This window comes from Loxodonta africana, chromosome 16 (genome assembly GCF_030014295.1).
Source record: "Loxodonta africana isolate mLoxAfr1 chromosome 16, mLoxAfr1.hap2, whole genome shotgun sequence".
Classification (NCBI taxonomy): domain Eukaryota; kingdom Metazoa; phylum Chordata; class Mammalia; order Proboscidea; family Elephantidae; genus Loxodonta; species Loxodonta africana.
The window spans coordinates 81907831-81925769 of NC_087357.1; the positions used below are offsets into that span (position 1 = coordinate 81907831).

Consider the following 17939-nt stretch of genomic DNA (forward strand, 5'->3'; position numbering starts at 1 on the left):
CTAAGGTGCGGCTGACCAAAGCCATGGTGTTTTCAGTCACCTCATATACATGTGAAAACTGGACAACAAATAAGGAAGACCGAAGATTTGATGCCTGTGAATTATGGTGCTGATGAAAAACACTGAACATACCATGGACTGCCAAAAGAACAAACAAATCTGTCTTGGAAGAAGTAACGTCAGAATGTTCCTTAGAAGCAAGCACGGTGAGACTTCATCTCACATACTTTGGATGTGTTATCAAGAGGAATCAGTCCCCTGGAGAAGAACATTATCCTTGGTAAAGTGGAGGGTCAGAGAAAAAGAGGAAGACGCTCAAGGAGATGGACTGACAGAGTGGCTGCAACAATGGGCTCAAGCACAGCAATGACTGTAAGCACAGGACCAAGCAGTGTTTCGTTCTGTTGTACACAGGGTCGCTATGAGTCACAACTGACTCGGTGGCACTTAACAACAACAACGTAACTAAAAAAAAAATCATACGGTATTAAGGAACTAACTACATCAGGTACCCAAAAAAATACCGGAAACTTCATTAAGAAGCTATGAGAAGAGAAAATCTCGTGTATGATTTTCTGCACAATTAAAAAAATAACTAATCTACAAAAAACTTTGGTGACAGATTCTGAGGAGATAACATACAGAAACCACTGTTTTGCCCTCTGGACGTAGCTATGAGAGGATACAACCGTGAGCCCAAAGCAGCCCCTTTGCCCTCAGTTCACTGCTTGACCACTGGTAGTTAAACCTGGGCCTCCCCTGGGGATCTGTCCTCAGTAGCAGGAGGAGCATTTCTCATTACAAGTAGAGTTAGGATTATTTGCAAACATACAGATGGTCATATAACCTACGGTCTAACCAGGACACTTCTGAGAGTGAAAGGGAATGCTGCTAATAACTATGCTGGAACGACCAGCACAGGCCAGGGCTGTCCAGGCAAGCCAGGATGTTTGGGTTTTCAGAGAGGAGCCTGCAGGCTGGAATGTAAATTAAGGTATTTCGATTCCAGAGCCTACGTTCAAAGTCACTGCCATACTGCCAGAGGCCAACGATGTTCAAGCTTCGCCACACCGACGCACAAGATTCACAAGCCCAAGCAACTGAATTCTAATGTAATCATTTAAGGCTCTCAGGGGAAAAAGTAGTATCTCCGGGGGCGTTCTTCTGAATCCACAGGAATCTGGCAGCAGGTTACAGTACCAGCCACACCCCATGCTCACTCTAAAATCCTTCTAGCTGCAGTGCAAGTGTTAGTATGGTGAAGCACTTGGAGCAGCGAAAGGATACAGCAGACCTCTGCAGAGAATCACACCGTGAGCAGGACAGTGTCCAATGCTGAGCAATATGCCATCTGAATAACCAAGTTAAGAACAGTCAACATGACCAAACTTCACATTATTTTATCAGGTAGCCAAGGAGAGAAACAAAAACAAACTGTACCTACACCCCTGACAAGCTAAGAAACAAATATTGTGAGGTTAAGAAAAAATAAGACATGATTGGTAGAACAAATGGTGAGGATATGGGGGGACAAAAAAAAAAAAAAGTTTTCCAGTCACAAGAGCACCTGGCAAGTGAAAAGACAGTCCCAGACCTTCCCATTTGTGTGGTTCCTCCATGGTGACTGATTAGAAAGTCATCCAAAGGAATGAGAGCAGGCACATCAAATGGCCATTGCTCAGCACCACAGACACTGGTGAGAGGATTTCTCACTGACCACTTCACCTGTCTTTAGCAATAGCAAACAGGTCATCTTCATCATCCTCTTCAAAGAGACCAGTCTTTTTCACAGCCTTCTTAGCTCCCTGGCCCTGGCTGGTGCCCGAGTCCCTTAGCTCTCCTTTAGGCCTGCTGTCAGATGCTGAGTTGGTCTGTGAATCAGTAATACTCCACTGGTCCTTAAAAAATAAAAAGCATATGAAAAATCCCATGACAACTGAGATTAAGAAACACAGTAAGTAAAATTATTAACACTTCAACTAAGTGTATTTAAACTAATCTTATCACTGTTAAAAGAAATTCATGTCCAGTACTTTTCTTTGTACTCAAATCTTGAAACTGAACTCTCTGATCTAACAAACATTCTCACGGTCCTCCCCTACTGTCTCTCCATGATGTTTCTCTCGTCCATCGATCTGCTGAATATTAGGACAAAGAAACTTGCCCATTTTAGGAGATCAAAATTAATTACAGAAGGGAGAGAAGAGGAACGTAAAAGAAATCAGGAACTCTTAACTTTGGGGGGAGAATGAAATTTTAACTTAAAAACCCCAAAGCAGCCTTAAAAAAAAAAAAAAAGTATAGAAAGCTCATGCAATTCACATGCCAAGAAGACACAATGAAAGCTGCTAATGATACTTTTCCCACAAAAGCCTGAATGTGGCTTTTACAAAGCATTTAATAAAATACTACCCGGCCATTCTCATCCAGAAACTCCTGTTCACTTGTTTAATTGGTTCTCCACTGTCTACAGGCTAAAGGTTCGCAAAGTAAAGTGAGGTCCACAAAGCAGCAGAATCTGCTTGTTTGAACGGCAGACTCTCAGGGGCCACCAGACTGTCTGAATCAGAACCTGCATTTTTCCCTCAATCCCCAGGTGATTTGTCTGCACATCCAGGTTTTAGAAGCACCCTTCAGACCAGTGACGTTCAATGGTGACTGCGTACTAGAACCCCAAGGACAGGCCATGCCCCAAGCCAATTAATTCACAATCTCTGGGGGTGAGAAACAGGCATCAGCATTTTTTAAAGTTCCCACGTGATTCCCATGGGCAGCCAAGGTTGACAGTCACCGTTTGGGTTCCCTGGTTATCTCTACTCTGCATCCACTTCTGCCAGCTTCTGCTAGTATGTTTATTGTTCCTGTAATGATGGTCTCAACTACAGGAGATCAACCACTAACACTGCCTAAAAAAAAATAAATAAAAAGGATAAGCCATCATCAGTTCACACTTCAGTAGAAAAAGCAAATTGTGCTGTGCCTTTTTAAGTTGCTTTCAGTAAGAACATTAACACATCTCAGATTTATCTATCAGAACATACCCTCGTATCTTGCCCACAGTATTATAATAGTATTATAATAATAAAGAACAATTATTACAAAACAGGAAGATTTTGTAATGGTCAGGGCTTTTCATATTATTATTAATATAATCTATAACTAATCATACATTTATTAGTTATTATTTATAATATATATTATTAATATAAAAGTAATATCATTATATTTGAAGCCTCTTTCTATATAGCTAAATTTGAAAAGGGGCTAAATCATCTTCACTACTGATTTTGCCACTGTGTATCCAGAGAGCAGATGGAAATATTGTTAAGATGTCTATGAAGGAGTTAAACTCGCACAGGACACTCTTACCAGGTCTAGCTACAGCTCTAGATTAATGAAATGCAATAAACATTTAACAAGATAAAACAAGGCTAATTCATTTGAATTAGCATATACTATTTTTTTTTATATAGTTTTTTATATAGTTTGGCGCTACAGCTGCTAACCAAGAGGTCAACAGTTCAAATCCGCCAGGCTCTCCTTGGAAACTCTATGGGGCAGTTCTACTCTGTCCTATAGGGTCGCTATGAGTCGGAATCGACCTGACGGTCCTGGGTTTGGTTTGGTTTGGTTTATATAGTTTGGGGGCACCCTGATGGCTCAGTGGTTAAGAGCTCTGTTGCTAAGCAAAAGGTCGGCAATTCAAATCCACCACCTGCCCCTTGGAAATACTATCAGGCAGCTCTACTCTGTCCTATAGGGTCGCTATGAGTCAGAATTTACCCGACCGCAACAAGTATATAGGTTGGCGGCCATATTTATTCCTACTTTGAAAAGATTAATCTGTAAATTAACACAGTCTACTAAATAATTTTAAGAAAAGAAAGAGTCTTGTGAACAGTCTTCGATAACTGAACTTCACTAGGTATAAAGCATATTTGCAAAAAAACACGTTTTGGACAGCTGTGACTCTTTAATTCCATCAGCAACCTCTCCTGCTCCTTAGGACAGACCTGCACCTACCTCCTCATCACTGCTGAACAGTAAGGCAGGTGCTTTCTTCTTAGACGGCTCAGGGAGTTTTGTTTTCTCTTGACTTGGAGTTAACAGAGATGATGTCTGCTTTTTAGCAGCTTTAGCCCCAAAAAGATTATCCTGGAAAACCAAAGACAGGGTATACGACAACTTTATGTACATAAAATGCAGTCAGAAAACTAAGACGCTCCCCCACAGCACACTGTAGGTCCTAAGTCTCCAGTCACGTACAGAATATAACACCTTTGGGAAAAAGAATCACAAAATGCTAGTAAATGCCACTCCCCATCTTAGGTGTAACTCTACAACAGCCTATATATAGTTTGTTCTAACTGTATTCTCCATCCACAGAAGGAGAAGAAATTACCCCAGAACTCAAAGGTAGAACACCTGGTGGGGTGGAGGGGGGAGGCAACATGAGGACGGGTCCCAGAAGTAGAGCTAGGAAACACGGTGGCCGCTCTATTATACTCAAGGGGGGTCTACAATCTGGAATTAGAAAGACAGCAGAACAGCCCCCTGTAGCAGCCAGCAATCTACAACTTTGTCTATGAGTTAGAAACTGAAACAATCGGTTAAAGGAGAGAAAAACAGGGGCTTTCTCTCCTCTTTTACATCTACAAAACACACCTGGGACCAAGGAAAGGAATGACCTGTGTTTCTAACTGATTTTAAAGAGACAATACAAATTTAAGAAATAGGTTACTAAATAACATCGCCAGCCATTTTAAGGGCCGATTCTTTGAGGCTCAATGTCGTTTGTAAATTCTTGTATAGTCAAGCACTTTTATTAAGGTAATAAGAACTAAACAATTAGAGAACCTGAGACAGGGTCAGGATGGAAGAACACTCTCAACAACATACTGCAGCAAGGGGACAGTCCTGAAATGTAAGGAGATATAGGCAGCCTTCTGGGAGGGGGCAGTGAAAAAGGTCTCAAAAATGAAGAGCTGATGTCAAAAGGAGATACCAGTGATAGCCAAGATCTATCACCTCCCTACTGCATGCCAGGCACTGTGCTAAGTGTTTTACAAGAGTTACTGGTTTTCATCACCACAATGACCCTAAATACTGTTAATCATAGGAGATTCAGAAAGCTTAAATTACTTGCCCATGGTACATGGTCTACAGGTGGTAGAGCAAGACTATAAACCCGGGGTCTGACTGCAAAGCCTACGAACGTAGCCATGGTACAGCGCTGTGGAGAGGTTAAGACGTGATTCGTCATCCCTCTTACTTCTCTCCCGCACATTTCTCTCACAGTCCAGGGTGAGAAAGAAAGGTGGGGTCAGGACATGGCCTTCTCTTCCTCTCCATCTCCAGGTTATCCAAGACATTCGGTGTAGACCACTAGGTGTAACAAAGACACATTCCCTGCAAATAATTTTTTTTTTTAATTTTCACTGTGTTTTCAGTGAAAGTTTACAAATCAAGTCAGTCTCTCACATAAAAACTTATACATCTTGCTACATTCTCCCAACTGCTCTCCCCCTAATGAGACAGCCTGCTACCTCCCTCCACTCTCTTTTCCTGTCCATTTTGACAGCTTCTAACCCCCTGTAGCCTCTCATCTCCCCTCCAGAGAGGGGATGTCAACATACTCTCAAGTGTCCACCTGATCCAAGAAGCTCAATCCTCACCAGCATCCCTTTCCATCCCATTGTTCAGTCCAATCCCTGTCTGAAGAGTTGGCTTTGGGAATGGTTCCTCTCCTGGGACAACAGAAGGTCTGGGGGCCATGAGCACCGTGGTCCTTCCAGTCTCAGTCAGACCATTAACTCTGGTCTTTTTATGAGAATTTGGAGTCTGCATCCCACTGCTCTCCTGCTCCCTCAGGGGTTCTCTGTTGTGTTCCCGGTCAGGGCAGTCATCGGTTGTAGCCGGGCACCATCTAGTATCTCTGGTCTCAAGCTCATGTAGTGTCTGGTTTATTTGGCCCTTTCTGTTTCCTGGGCTCGTAATTACCTTGTGTACTTGGTGTTCTTCATTCTCCTTTGCTCCAGGTGGGTTAAGACCAACTGATGCATCTTAGATGGCAGATTCCCAGTGTTTAGGACCCCCGACGCCACTCTCCAAAGTGGGATGCAGAATGTATTCTTAATACATTTTATTATGCCAAATGACTTACATATCCCCTGAAACCATGGTCCACAAACCCCCACGCCTCCTACACTAGTCTTCGAAGCATTCAGTTTATTCAGGAAACTTCTTTGCTTTTGGTTTAATCCAGTTGTGCTAACCTCTCCTGTATTGTGTGTTGTCTTTCCCTTCACATAAAATAGTTGTTGTCTACTAACCTCTCTTCCTCCTTCCCTCACTGCTCTCGTAACAAAGAATATTATCTTCTCTGTTTAAACTACTTCTTGAGTTCTCGTAATAGTGGTCTTATACAATACTTGTCCCTTTGCAACTAATTTCACTCAAAGCATGATGCCTTCCAGATTCCTCCATGTTACGAAATGTTTCACAGATTCATCACTGTTCTTTATCAATGCGCAGTATTCCACTGTGAATATACCATAATTTAAACATTCGTCCGTTGATAGGCACCTTGGTTGCTTCCGTCTTTTTGCTACTGTAAACAGTGCTGCAATGAACATGGGTGTGCACATATCTGTTCATATACAGGCTCTTATTTCTCTAGGATATATTCCAAGGAGTGGTACTGCTGGATCCTATGGTAGTTCTATTTCTAGTTTTTTAAGGAAGCACCAAATCAATTTCCAAAGTGGTTGTACCATTTTACATTCCCACCAGCAGTGTATAAGTGTTCCAGTCTCTCCACAGCCTTTCCAACATTTATTATTTTGTGTTTTTTGGATTAATGCCAGCCTTGTTGGAGTGAGGTGGAATCTCATTGCAGTTTTGATCTGCATTTCTCTAATGGCTATTGATCGTGAATGTTTTCTCGTGTATCTGTTAGCTACCCGAACGTCTTCTTTAGTGAGGTGTCTGTTCATATCTTTTGCCCATCTTTTAATTGGGTTATTTGTCTTTTTGTAGTTGAGTTTTTGCAGTATCATGTAGATTTTAGAAATCAGGCTCCAATTGGAAATGTCATAGCTAAAAACTTTTTCCCGGTCTGTAGGTAGTCTTTTTACTCTTTTAGTGAAGTCTTTGGATGAGCATAGGTGTTTGATTTTTAGGAGCTCCCAGTTATCTACTTTCTCTAGTAATGTTTTGTATACTGTTAGTAATGTTTTGTATACACTTTATGCCATATATTAGGGATCCTAACGTTGTCCCTGTTCTTTCTTCCATGATCTTTATCGTTTTAGATTTTATATTTGGGTCTTTGATGCATTTTGAGCTTGTTTTTGTGCACAGTGTGAGCTATGGGTCTTCTTTCATTGTTTTGCAGATGGATATTCAGTTATGCCAGCACCATTTGTTAAAAGGACTGTATTTTCCCCCATTTAACTGCTTTGGGGACTTTGTCAAATATCAACTGCTCATATGTGGATGGATTTATGTCTGGGTTCTCAATTCTATTCCACTGGTCTATGTAATCTGTTCTTGTATCAGACTCAGGCTCTTTTGACTCCTGTGGCAGTTGTTGTTGTTGTTGCTGTTAGCTTGGCGGAGAGTTGGTTCCAACTCATTGCGGCCCCATGCACAACAGAACGAAACAATGCCCAGTCCTGAGCAATCCTTACAATTGTTCTATCCTTGACTTCACTGTTGCAGCCACTGTGTCAATCCACCTCATTGAGGGTCTTCCTCTTTTCCACTGACCCGGTACTCTGCCAAGCATGATGTCCTTCTCCAGGGACTAATCCCTCCTGACATGTCCGAAGTACGTGAGATGCAGTCTCACCATCCTTGCTTCTAAGGAGCATTCCGGTTGTACTTCTTCTAAGACAGATTTGTTCGTTCCTCTGGCAGTCCATGGTATATTCAACAACACCACAATTCAAAGGTGTCTACTCTTCTTCGGCTTCCTCATTCATTATCCAGCTATCATATGCATATGATGCAATTGAAAATACCATGGCTTCGGTCAGGTGCACCTTAGTCTTCGAGGTGACATCTTTGCTCTTCAACACTTTGAAGAGGTCCTTCGCAGCAGATTTACCCAATGCAATACGTCTTTTGATCTCTTGACTGCTGCTTCCATGGCTGTTGATTGTGGGTCCAAGTAAAATGAAATCCTTGACAACTTCAATCTTTTCTCCATTTATCATGATGCTGCTCATTGGTCCAGTTGTGAGGATTTTTGTTTTCTTTATGTTGAGGTGCAATCCATACTGAAGGCTGTGGTCTTTGATCTTCATTAGTAAGTGCTTCAAGTCCTCTTCACTTTCAGCAAGCAAGGTTGTATCATCTGCATAACACAAGTTGTTACTGCGTCTTCCTCCAATCCTGATGCCCCGTTCTTCTTCATATAGTCCAGCTTCTCGGATTATTTGCTCAGCATACAGATTAAACGGGTATGGTGAAAGAATACAACCCTGACCCACACCTTTCCTCACTTTAAACCAGTCAGTATCCCCTTGTTCTTTCCGAACAACTGCCTCTGGATCTGTGTAAAGGTTCCTCATGAGCACAATTAAGCGTTCTGGAATTCCCATTTTTCTCAACATTATCCATAATTTGTCATGACCCACACAGCCGAATGCCTCTGCATAGTCAATAAAACACAGGTAAACATCCTTCTGCAATTCTTTGCTTTCAGCCAGGGTCCATCTGACATCAGCGATAATATCCCTGGTTCCACATCCTCTTCTGAAACCAGCCTGAATTTCTGGCAGTTCCCTGTCGATACACTGCTACAGCCGTTTTTGAATGATCTCAGCAAAATTTTGCTTGCGTGTGATGTTAATGGAATTGTTCTATAATTTCCACGTTCAGTTGGACCACCTTTCTTGGGAAAAGGCATAAATATGGATCTCTTCCAGTCAGTTGCCAAGGAAGCTGTCTTCCACATTTCTTGGCACAGACGAGTGAGCGCCTCCAGCACTGCATTTATTTGCTGAAACATCTCAATTGATATTTCATCAATTCCTGGAGCCTTGTTTTTCACCAACGCCTTCAGCTCACCTTGGACTTCTTCCTTCAGTACCATCGGTTCCTAATCACATCCCACCTCTTGAAATGGTTGAACATCAACTAATTCTTTTTGGTATAATGACTCTGTGTATTCCTTCCATCTTCTTTTGATGCTTCCTGTGTCATTTAATATTTTCCCCATAGGATCCTTCACTATTGCAACTTGAGGCTTTAATTTTTTCTTCAGTTCCTTCAGCTTGAGAAATGCCGAGCGTGTTCTTCCCTTTTAGTTTTCCATCTCCAGCTGTTTGGACGTGTCATTATAATACCTGACTTTGTCTTCCCGAGACGCCCTTTAAAATCTTCTCTTCAGTTCTTTACTTCATCAGTTCTTCCTTTTGCTTAAGCTGCTCGACGTTCGAGAGCAAGTTTCAGAGTCTCCTCTGACATCCACCTTGGTCTTTCTTTTCAATGACCTCTTGCTTTCTTCATGTATGACATCTTTCATGTCATTCCACAACTCATCTGGTCTTCGGTCACCAGTGTTCAGTGAGTCAAATCTATTCTTCAGATGGTCTCTAAATTCAGGTGGGATATACTCAAGGTCATATTTTGGCTCTCGTGCACTTGCTCTGATCTTCTTCGGTTTCAGCTTGAGTTTGCATATGAGCAATTGATGTTCTGTTCCACAGTCGGCCCCTGGCCTTGTTGGGACTGATGATATCGAGCTTTTCCGTCGTCTCTTTCCACAGATGTAATCAATTTGATTTCTGTGTGTTCTGCCTGGCGAGGTCCATGGGTATAGTCGCCGTTTATGTTGGTGAAACAAGGTATTTGTAATAAAGTCATCGTTGGTCTTTCAAAATTCTATCATCTGATCGCTGGCATTGTTTCTGTCACCGAGGCCATATTTTCCAACTACTGATCCTTCTTCGTTTCCAACTTTTGCATTCCAATCGCCAGTAACTATCAGTGCATCTTAACTGCATGTTTGATCAATTTCATACTGCAGCAGCTGATAAAAAATCTTCTATTTCTTCATCTTCAGCCCTTATTTGGTGCATAAATTTGAATAACAGTTGCATTAACTGGTCTTCCCTGTAGGTGTAGAGATGTTATCCTATCACTGACAGTGTTGTACTTCAGGATAGATCTTGAAACATTCTCTTTGATGATGAATACAACACCACTCCTCTTCGAGCTTTCATTCCCAGCATAGCAGGCTATATGACTGTCCGATTCAAAATGTCCAATACCAGTCCATTTCAGCTCACTAATGCCTAGGATATTGATGTTTATGCATTCCATTTCATTTTTGATGATTTCCAATTTTCCTAGATTCATACTTCATACATTCCAGGTTCCAATTATTAGTGGTTGTTTGCAGCTGTTTCTTCTCATTTTGACTCATGCCACATCAGCGAATGAAGGTCCTGAAAGCTTTACTCCATCCACGTCATTAAGGTCGACTCTACTTTAAGGAGACAGCTCTTCCCCAGTCAACTTTTGTGTGCCTTCCAAGCAGGGGGGCTCATCTTCCAACACTATATCAGACAATGTTCTGCTGCTATTCATAAGGTTTTCACTGGCTAATGCTTTTCAGAAGTAGACTGCCAGGTCCTTCTTCCTAGTCTGTCAGTCTGGAGCTCAGCTGAAACCTGTCCTCCATGGGTGACCGTGCTGGTATCTCAATACCGGTGGCATAGCTTCCAGCATCACAGCAACACCCAAGCCCCCACGGGATGACAAACTGACAGACATGTGGTGGTATAACAGGTTCTAAAATCAGGTAGAATAAGGTCTACTTTGTTCTTCTTTTTCAGTAATGCTTTACTTATCCAGGGCCTCTTTCCCTTCCATAGGAAGTTAGTGATTTGTTTCTCCATCTCATTAAAAAAAAGTCGTTCCAGTTTGGATCGGAATTACATTAAATCTATAGACCGCTTTTGTTAGACTAGGCATTTTTACAATGTTAAGTCTTCCTATCCACGAGCAAGGTATGTTTTTCCACTTATGTAGGTCTCTTTTGGTTTCCTGCAGAAATGTATTTTACTTTTCTTTGTATAAGTCTTTTACATCTCTGGTTACATTTATTCCTAAGTATTTTATCTTTTTGGGGGCTACTGTAAATGGTATTGATTCGGTTGTTTCCCCTTCAATATTCTTTTTGTTATAGAGGAACCCAACTGGTTTTTGTATGTTTATCTTGTATCCTGATGCTCCTCTGAACTCTTCTATTAGTTTCAATATTTTTCTTGAGTATTCTTTAGGGTTTTCTGTGTATAAGATTATATCATCTGCAAATAGAGATACTTTCACGTCTTCCTTGCCAATCTGGATGCTCTTTATTTCTTTATTTAGCCTAATTGCTCTGGCTAGGACCTCCACCACAATGTTGAATAAGAATGATGATAAAGGGCATCCTTGTCTAGTTCCCCATCTCAATGGGAATGCTTTAAGGATCTGCTTAAGGTGATGTTGGCTACTGGCTTTGTATAAATGCCCTTCATTATATTGAAGAATTTTCCTTCTATTCTTATTTTACTGAGAGTTTTTTATCATGAATGGGTGTTGAACTTTGTCGATCGCCTTTTCTGCATCAATTGATAAAATCATGTGGGGTTCTTATCTTTCACTCATATGATGGATTACATTAATTATTTTTTTTAATGTTGAACCATCCCTGCATACCTGGTACGAATCCCACTTTGTCATGGTGAATTATTTCTTTGATATGTTGTTAAAATCTATTGGCTAGAATTCTGTTGAGGATTTTTGCACCTAAGTTCATGAGGGATATACAACTGTAATTTTCTTTTTTTGTGGTGTCTTTACCTGATTTTGGTATCAGGGATATGCTGGCTTCAAAGAATGAGTTTGGGAGTATTCTGTCCTTTTCTATGCTCTGAAATACCTTTAGTAGCAGTGGTGTTAACAGTTCTCTGAAAGTTTGGTAGAACTCTGCAACGAAGCTGTCCAGGCCAGGGCTTTTTTTTTTTTTTTTTACCTTTTCAATCTCTTCTTTTTTATGTATCTATTATCTCTGTCTGTATTGGTTTCAGGACAGTGTTTTTCTAGGAATTCATCCATTTCTTCTAGGTTTTCACGTTTTTTTAGAGTATAATTTTTCATAGTAATCTGACATGATTCTTTTAATTTCGGTTGGGTCTGCTGTGATATCACCCATCTCATTTCTTTTTTTAGTTATTTGTTTCCTCTCCTGTTTTTCTTCTGTCAGTTTGAGCAATGGTTTATCAAATTTGTTGACTTTTTTCAAAGAACCAGCTTTTGGTCTTGTTAATTCTTTCAATTGTTTTTCTGTTTTCTATTTCATTTAGTTCTGCCCTAATTTTTATTATTTGCTTTCTCCTGGTGCCTGTGGGTTTCTTTTGTTGGTCTATTTGTTCAACTTGTAAGGATCATTCTTTGATTTTGGCCCTTTATTCTTTTTTGTATGTGTGCATTTATTGATATAAATTGGCCTCTGAGCGCTGCTTTCATTGCGTCCCAAAGGTTCTGATAGGAAGTGTTTCCATTCTCATTGGATTCTATGAATTTCTTTATTCCGTCTTGAATGTCTTCCATAATCCAGTCTTTCTTGAGCAGGGTATTGTTTAGTTTCCAAGTGTTTGATTTCTTTTCCCTGCTTTTTGTTACTGATTTCTACCTTTATAGCCTTACGGTCAGAGAAGATGCTTTGTAATATTTCAATGTTTTGGATTCTGCTAAGGCTTGCTTTTTGACCTAATATGTGGTCTATTCTAGAGAATGTTCCATGTGCACTAGAAAAGAAAGTATACTTGACTGCTCTTGCGTAGAGTGTTCTGTGTATGTCTATAAGGTCAAGTTGGTTGACTGTAGCATGTATATCTTCTGTGTCTTTACTGAGCTTCTTTCTGGATATCCTGTCCTTCGCTGAGAGTGGTGTGTTGAAGTCTCCTATTGTTAATTGTGGTGCTATCTCACTTTTCAATGCTGTTAGTTTTTTCATGTATCTTGCAGCCCTGTCACTGGGTGCGTAAATACTTAATATGGTTCTATCCTCCTGATATATTATTCCTTTGATCATTATATAGTGTTCTTCCCTATCCTTTGTGGTGGATTTCACTTTAAAGTCTGTTTTTGTCAGAAATTAATATTGCTACCCCTGCTCTTTTTTGACTGTTGTTTGCTTGATATATTTTTTTCTATACTCTGAGTTTTAGTTTGTTTGTGTCTCTAAATCTAAGATATGTCTCTTGTAGGCACCATATAGACGGATTGTGTTTTTTTATCCATTCTGCCACTGTCTGTCTCTTTATTGGTGCATTTAGTCCATTTACATTCAGCGTAATTATGGATAGGTATAAGTTTAGTAGTGTCATTTTGATGTCTTTTTTGTGTATCGTTGAGAGTTTCTTTTTCCCACCTAATTTTTTGTGCTGAGTAGTTTATCTGTAGATATTGTCTTTTCCTCTCATTCGTTTTTGTTGATTTTGTTTCTGCTGAGTCTCTATTTTTGTCTCGTGTTTTTGTTTAATGAGCAGGATAGTTAGTCTCCTTTTTGGTTACCTTAATATTTACCCGTTTTTCTAAATTTTAACGTAACTTTTATTTCTTTATATTGCCTCATCTTCCTCTCCATATGAAAGATCTATGACTACATTTCTTAGTGCCTCTTTTTTGTTTTAATGTTGTCTTCTTTTACATAACAACACCTGTTTCCCTGTTGTAAGCATTGTTTTATCTTGATTTATTTTTGTGATTTCCCTGTCTGGGTTGACATCTGATTGCTCTGCCCAGGATTCTAGTCTTGGGTTGATACTTGATATTATTGATTTTCTGACCAAAGAACTCCGTTTAGTATTTCTTGTAGTTTTGGTTTGGTTTTTATGAATTCCCTAAACTTCTGTTTATCTGGAAATGTCCCAATTTCGCCTTCATATCTGAGAGACAGTTTTGCTGGATATATGATTCTTGGCTGGCAATTTTTTTCCATCAATGCTTTGCGTAAGTCATCCCATTGCCTTCTCGTCTGCATGGTTTCTCCCAAGTAGTCCGAACTTATTCTCATCAACTCTCCTTTGCAGGTGACCTTTCCTTCATCACTAGCTGCTCTTAAAATTCTCCCTCTATCTTTGGTTTTGGTTAAGTTTGATTATGTCTTGTTGCGTTTCTTTTCACATCTACCTCATGTGGAGTCTGATAAGCATCTTGGATAGATATCTTCTCATCTTTCACAACATCAGGGAAGTTTTCTGCCAACAAATCTTCAACAATTCTCTGTGTGTTTTCCGTTATCCCTCCCTGTTCTGGTATTCCAGTCACTAGTAGGTTATTTCCCTTGATAGAGTTCCACATGATTCTTAAGATTTCTTCATTTCTTTAAATTCTTTTATCTGATTTTTTTCAAATATATGGGTGCCATGTGCTTTATCTTCAACCTCACCAATTCTGCCTTTCACTTACTCAATTCAAGCTCCTCTTTCTATTGAATTGTCTAATTCTGTAATTTTATTGTTAATCTTCTCAATTTTTGATTGTTATCCCTCCATGGATTCTTCCAGCTTATTAAATTTTTCATTATGTTTCTGAATAACCTTTTTAACTTCTTCAACTGCTTTATCTGTGTGTTCCTTGGCTTGTTCTGCATATTGCCTGATCTCCTTCCTGATGTCTTGAAGGATTCTGTATATTAATCTTTTGTAATCTGCATCTGGTAATGCCAGGAAGGTACTTTCATCTGGAAGATCCCTTGATTCTTTTTTTTTTTTTTGGAGAGCTTGTTAATTTGATCATGGTCTGTTTCTTTATGGAATTTGATATTGACTGTTGTCTCCGAGCCATCTGTAAGTTATTGCATTAGTTTATTTTATGTTTACTTACTATATCCTAGCTTCTTACTTTGTTTTCTTTTGATATGCCCAAGTGGGTTGTTTGAGTGAGCTAGCTTATTTTTCACCTTTTGAAGCACTGATGTCCTGTCACTAGATAGACAGAGCCGTTATCAGGTATTTCAGTCTAGGAGTCCATTCGCTTTTCTTGTACCGATTCAGCTCATGTGTCCAGGTAGCTGGTTATCACGTCTCTGGTACAGGATCTGTCCTACAGTCTTACAGGGGCAGGGGAGATGGGTGTAGGTATCGGTATCTGCTTGCAGCAGGGGGTCACACTCTGACCAAGACGGGGGCTGAGATTCATCCCCCGCATTTCTGAGGAAACCACAACCCTCTTCTGTAGCACATAAAGGTGGGCGGGTTCTACAGATGGACCATGGACACCAAACGTTTTTGGTTGTAAGGACTGGGAGGTACCAGTTTTCCCTGGACCCCTGTCGCAGGTGGCTGGGTGACCTGAGTGGAACCACCAATCCTTAGGCCCCTGATGTGGGTAGGTGAGGACCCTGTTTAATAGGCAAAGTGACGTCAAAGATCAAACACCCACCTGTCCACCGCACAGTTGCAGTCTGCCAACAAGGGCCTCTTCTCCTGAAACAGGCCCACACATGTCCATGCAGGGGGAAAGCTACTCAAAGTCCACAGACTATTTATGTCTGGACAGGAGCTGCTTCTGTCCTGTGCCTCCCCCGGTTAGTAGAGCTGGCAAATTACGTTTTCCTCCAACTGAGAATTTATTCCTTTTCCAAGGCTGGGAGGATGGCTCTAGGCACTCAACAGGGCCTATTTCAGACTCAAGGAAATCAACAGCCACTGAAGCTGGCTTGGAGCAGAGGGCGTGGGGTGATAAAATACACACAAGTACTTAGCTTTTGCAATAGCACCGTTCTTCTCTGGTTCTGGAGGTGTGAGTAGGCTGTGAGGCTGGCTGCTTCTCCCTGAGGAAACTGCAGCTGAACCCTAGTACGGACCCGCCCAGCTGCTCCCAGGAATGGTGCCTAAGGGCTCCCGCTTCTGAACCATCTTTTCCTCCCCATGCCGCTGAATACCTTTTCTAACTTGGCCTTTGATGTTCAGGGCTCTTAGCTTGTCATAAATATAATCATTTCACTTGTTTTTTTGGGTCTTTGTGGTAAAAGGGCTCGCTGGAAGCATCTGACTATTCTGCCATCTTGACCCCGCCTCTGCGATGTATTTCTTAAATGCAGATTTTTTAAATGAAATCTATAAAGCCTTCCAATAATAACTGAGTCAAGAATCTAATGTTCTCCCCATTGTATATCTAAGAAAAGAAAGGAGACCCTGAAATAAATGCAGAAACATTTGCATGATATAAGCCCCCGATGGTGTAGCTGCTTCCCTATTCACCTTTCCCTGGTGAACAAGCCTCTGGATGTAAAGCGAAATCAACAAGAGTTTTCTACTAACCTAAAAATTAGTTAACTAATGCTTTAATGACAATGTTTACCTCTTCATCTTCATCATCGAAAAGTGAGACTGAGGTGGGGAGTTTGCTGGGCAGGAGAGATGCACCTTTTGACTTACTTGCATTTTGAGAAGAAAACAAGTCCTGTTGGACGGAAATTAAGGTTGCTGGTTAACATGATATACAGTTTTGTTTTCTTTTTAATATAATTTTATTTTTTGTTGTTGTTGAGAATATTCACAGCAAAATATACACCAATCCACGTTTCTTCATGTACCATTTAGTAACACTGATTATATTTGAGTTGTGTAACCATTCTCACCCTCTGTTTCTGGAATTATTCCTCACCCATTAACATAAATTCACTGCCCCCTAAGGTTCCTATCAAATCTTTTGAGTTGTTGTTGTCAATTTAATCCCATATAGATAGTTCTTAAAAGAACATAATGTTCAAGGCAGACTTTTTTTTACAAGTTAAGCTAAACTCTGTTCGGTTTTAAGACTTCCAGGGACATTTCTGGTTTGTTTAAAGATTATCTCAGAGCAATAGTTTTAGAGGTTTGCCTAACCTTCACAGAAGTCTGGAGTCCATAAGAATGTGAGTCTGGAGTCCACAAGAATGTGAAATTCTGTTCTACTTTTCCCCCCTTTGATCAGAATTCTCCTACGGACTCTTTGATCAGAAAGGATATACACAGTTTTAAAAATATGAGTTCAATATAAGGCACTAAAGACTTGAACATGATGGCTGCCTTAGGTACCGATCTATTTTGATCTCTTTGGTGACTACACAGAGAGTGAACTGGCTAGTAAGAGTCCCTAAAGAAACACGAAGGACCAATGTCTGATGGATAAGAAGGACCCACGCTGGAACTCCGGGTGGCCTCAGGAACCCAGAGGTTTCTATGCTACAACTGGAATTACTTTGCTGTTTTTGTTAGCTGCTATCAAGTCAGTTCTGACTCATAGTGATCCCATGTACTAGAGAACAAAACACTGCCCAGTCCTGTGCCATCCTCACAGTTGTTGCTATGCTTGAGCCCATTGTTGTAACCCCTGAGCCAATCCATCTCGTTGAGGGTCTTCCTCTTTTTCACTGACCCTCTAACTTTACCAAGCATGATGTCCTTCTCTAAGAACTGGTCCCTCCTGATAACATGTCCAAAGAAGGAAATTTTCCAAATCGATGCCCTACCATGGTAAAAAAACAAGAATGACCTCCTTTTTCTATCCAAAGAATAGGAGAAACTGGATGATTCTATTATAATGGAAACAAAGGCCAATTCCCAAATTCCTCCAACCTTTATGACACCGTTTTATTTAGTAACCCCTTTTCTCCTTCTATGAGACTATGATTACTGCATCTTTAAATAAATAAAAATTAAACTTTTATTCTAAAATTTCTGCTATTCAACTTGAACTTCAGCTACGGGATAAATCAAACCAGGGAATAGATCCTGAAGACATTTTCAAAATGCCAAGGAGCGTCAGCCTGTACTGCAAAGGGAGATCTGCTGGTTGAGCTGTAAGAGCGTCAACATAAACTAGGACAACTACCCGCTTGGGAGGGGAAACCAGAAGCTACAAGAGCCAGAGATTTAGAAAGGCCAGAC

General features: G+C 40.5%; 1 protein-coding gene across 7 annotated transcripts in view; it reads right to left on the reverse strand.

Annotated features, from left to right (window-relative positions):
• The window catches only part of LOC100671740 (WASH complex subunit 2), a 79157-nt gene that overhangs the window by 30801 nt on the left and 30417 nt on the right, over positions 1 to 17939 (reverse strand). For 6 of the 7 annotated variants that reach the window (XM_003408923.4, XM_064269824.1, XM_064269823.1 and 3 more), the window contains 3 exons: positions 16369 to 16470; positions 4024 to 4155; positions 1726 to 1898 (listed from right to left, as the gene is read on the reverse strand). In XM_003408923.4, coding sequence (XP_003408971.2) covers positions 1726 to 1898; positions 4024 to 4155; positions 16369 to 16470 — 407 coding nt within the window. Of the gene's footprint in view, positions 1 to 1725; positions 1899 to 4023; positions 4156 to 5272; positions 5391 to 16368; positions 16471 to 17939 lie in introns of those variants that run through there. The other variant, XM_064269828.1, reaches the window with a different exon arrangement.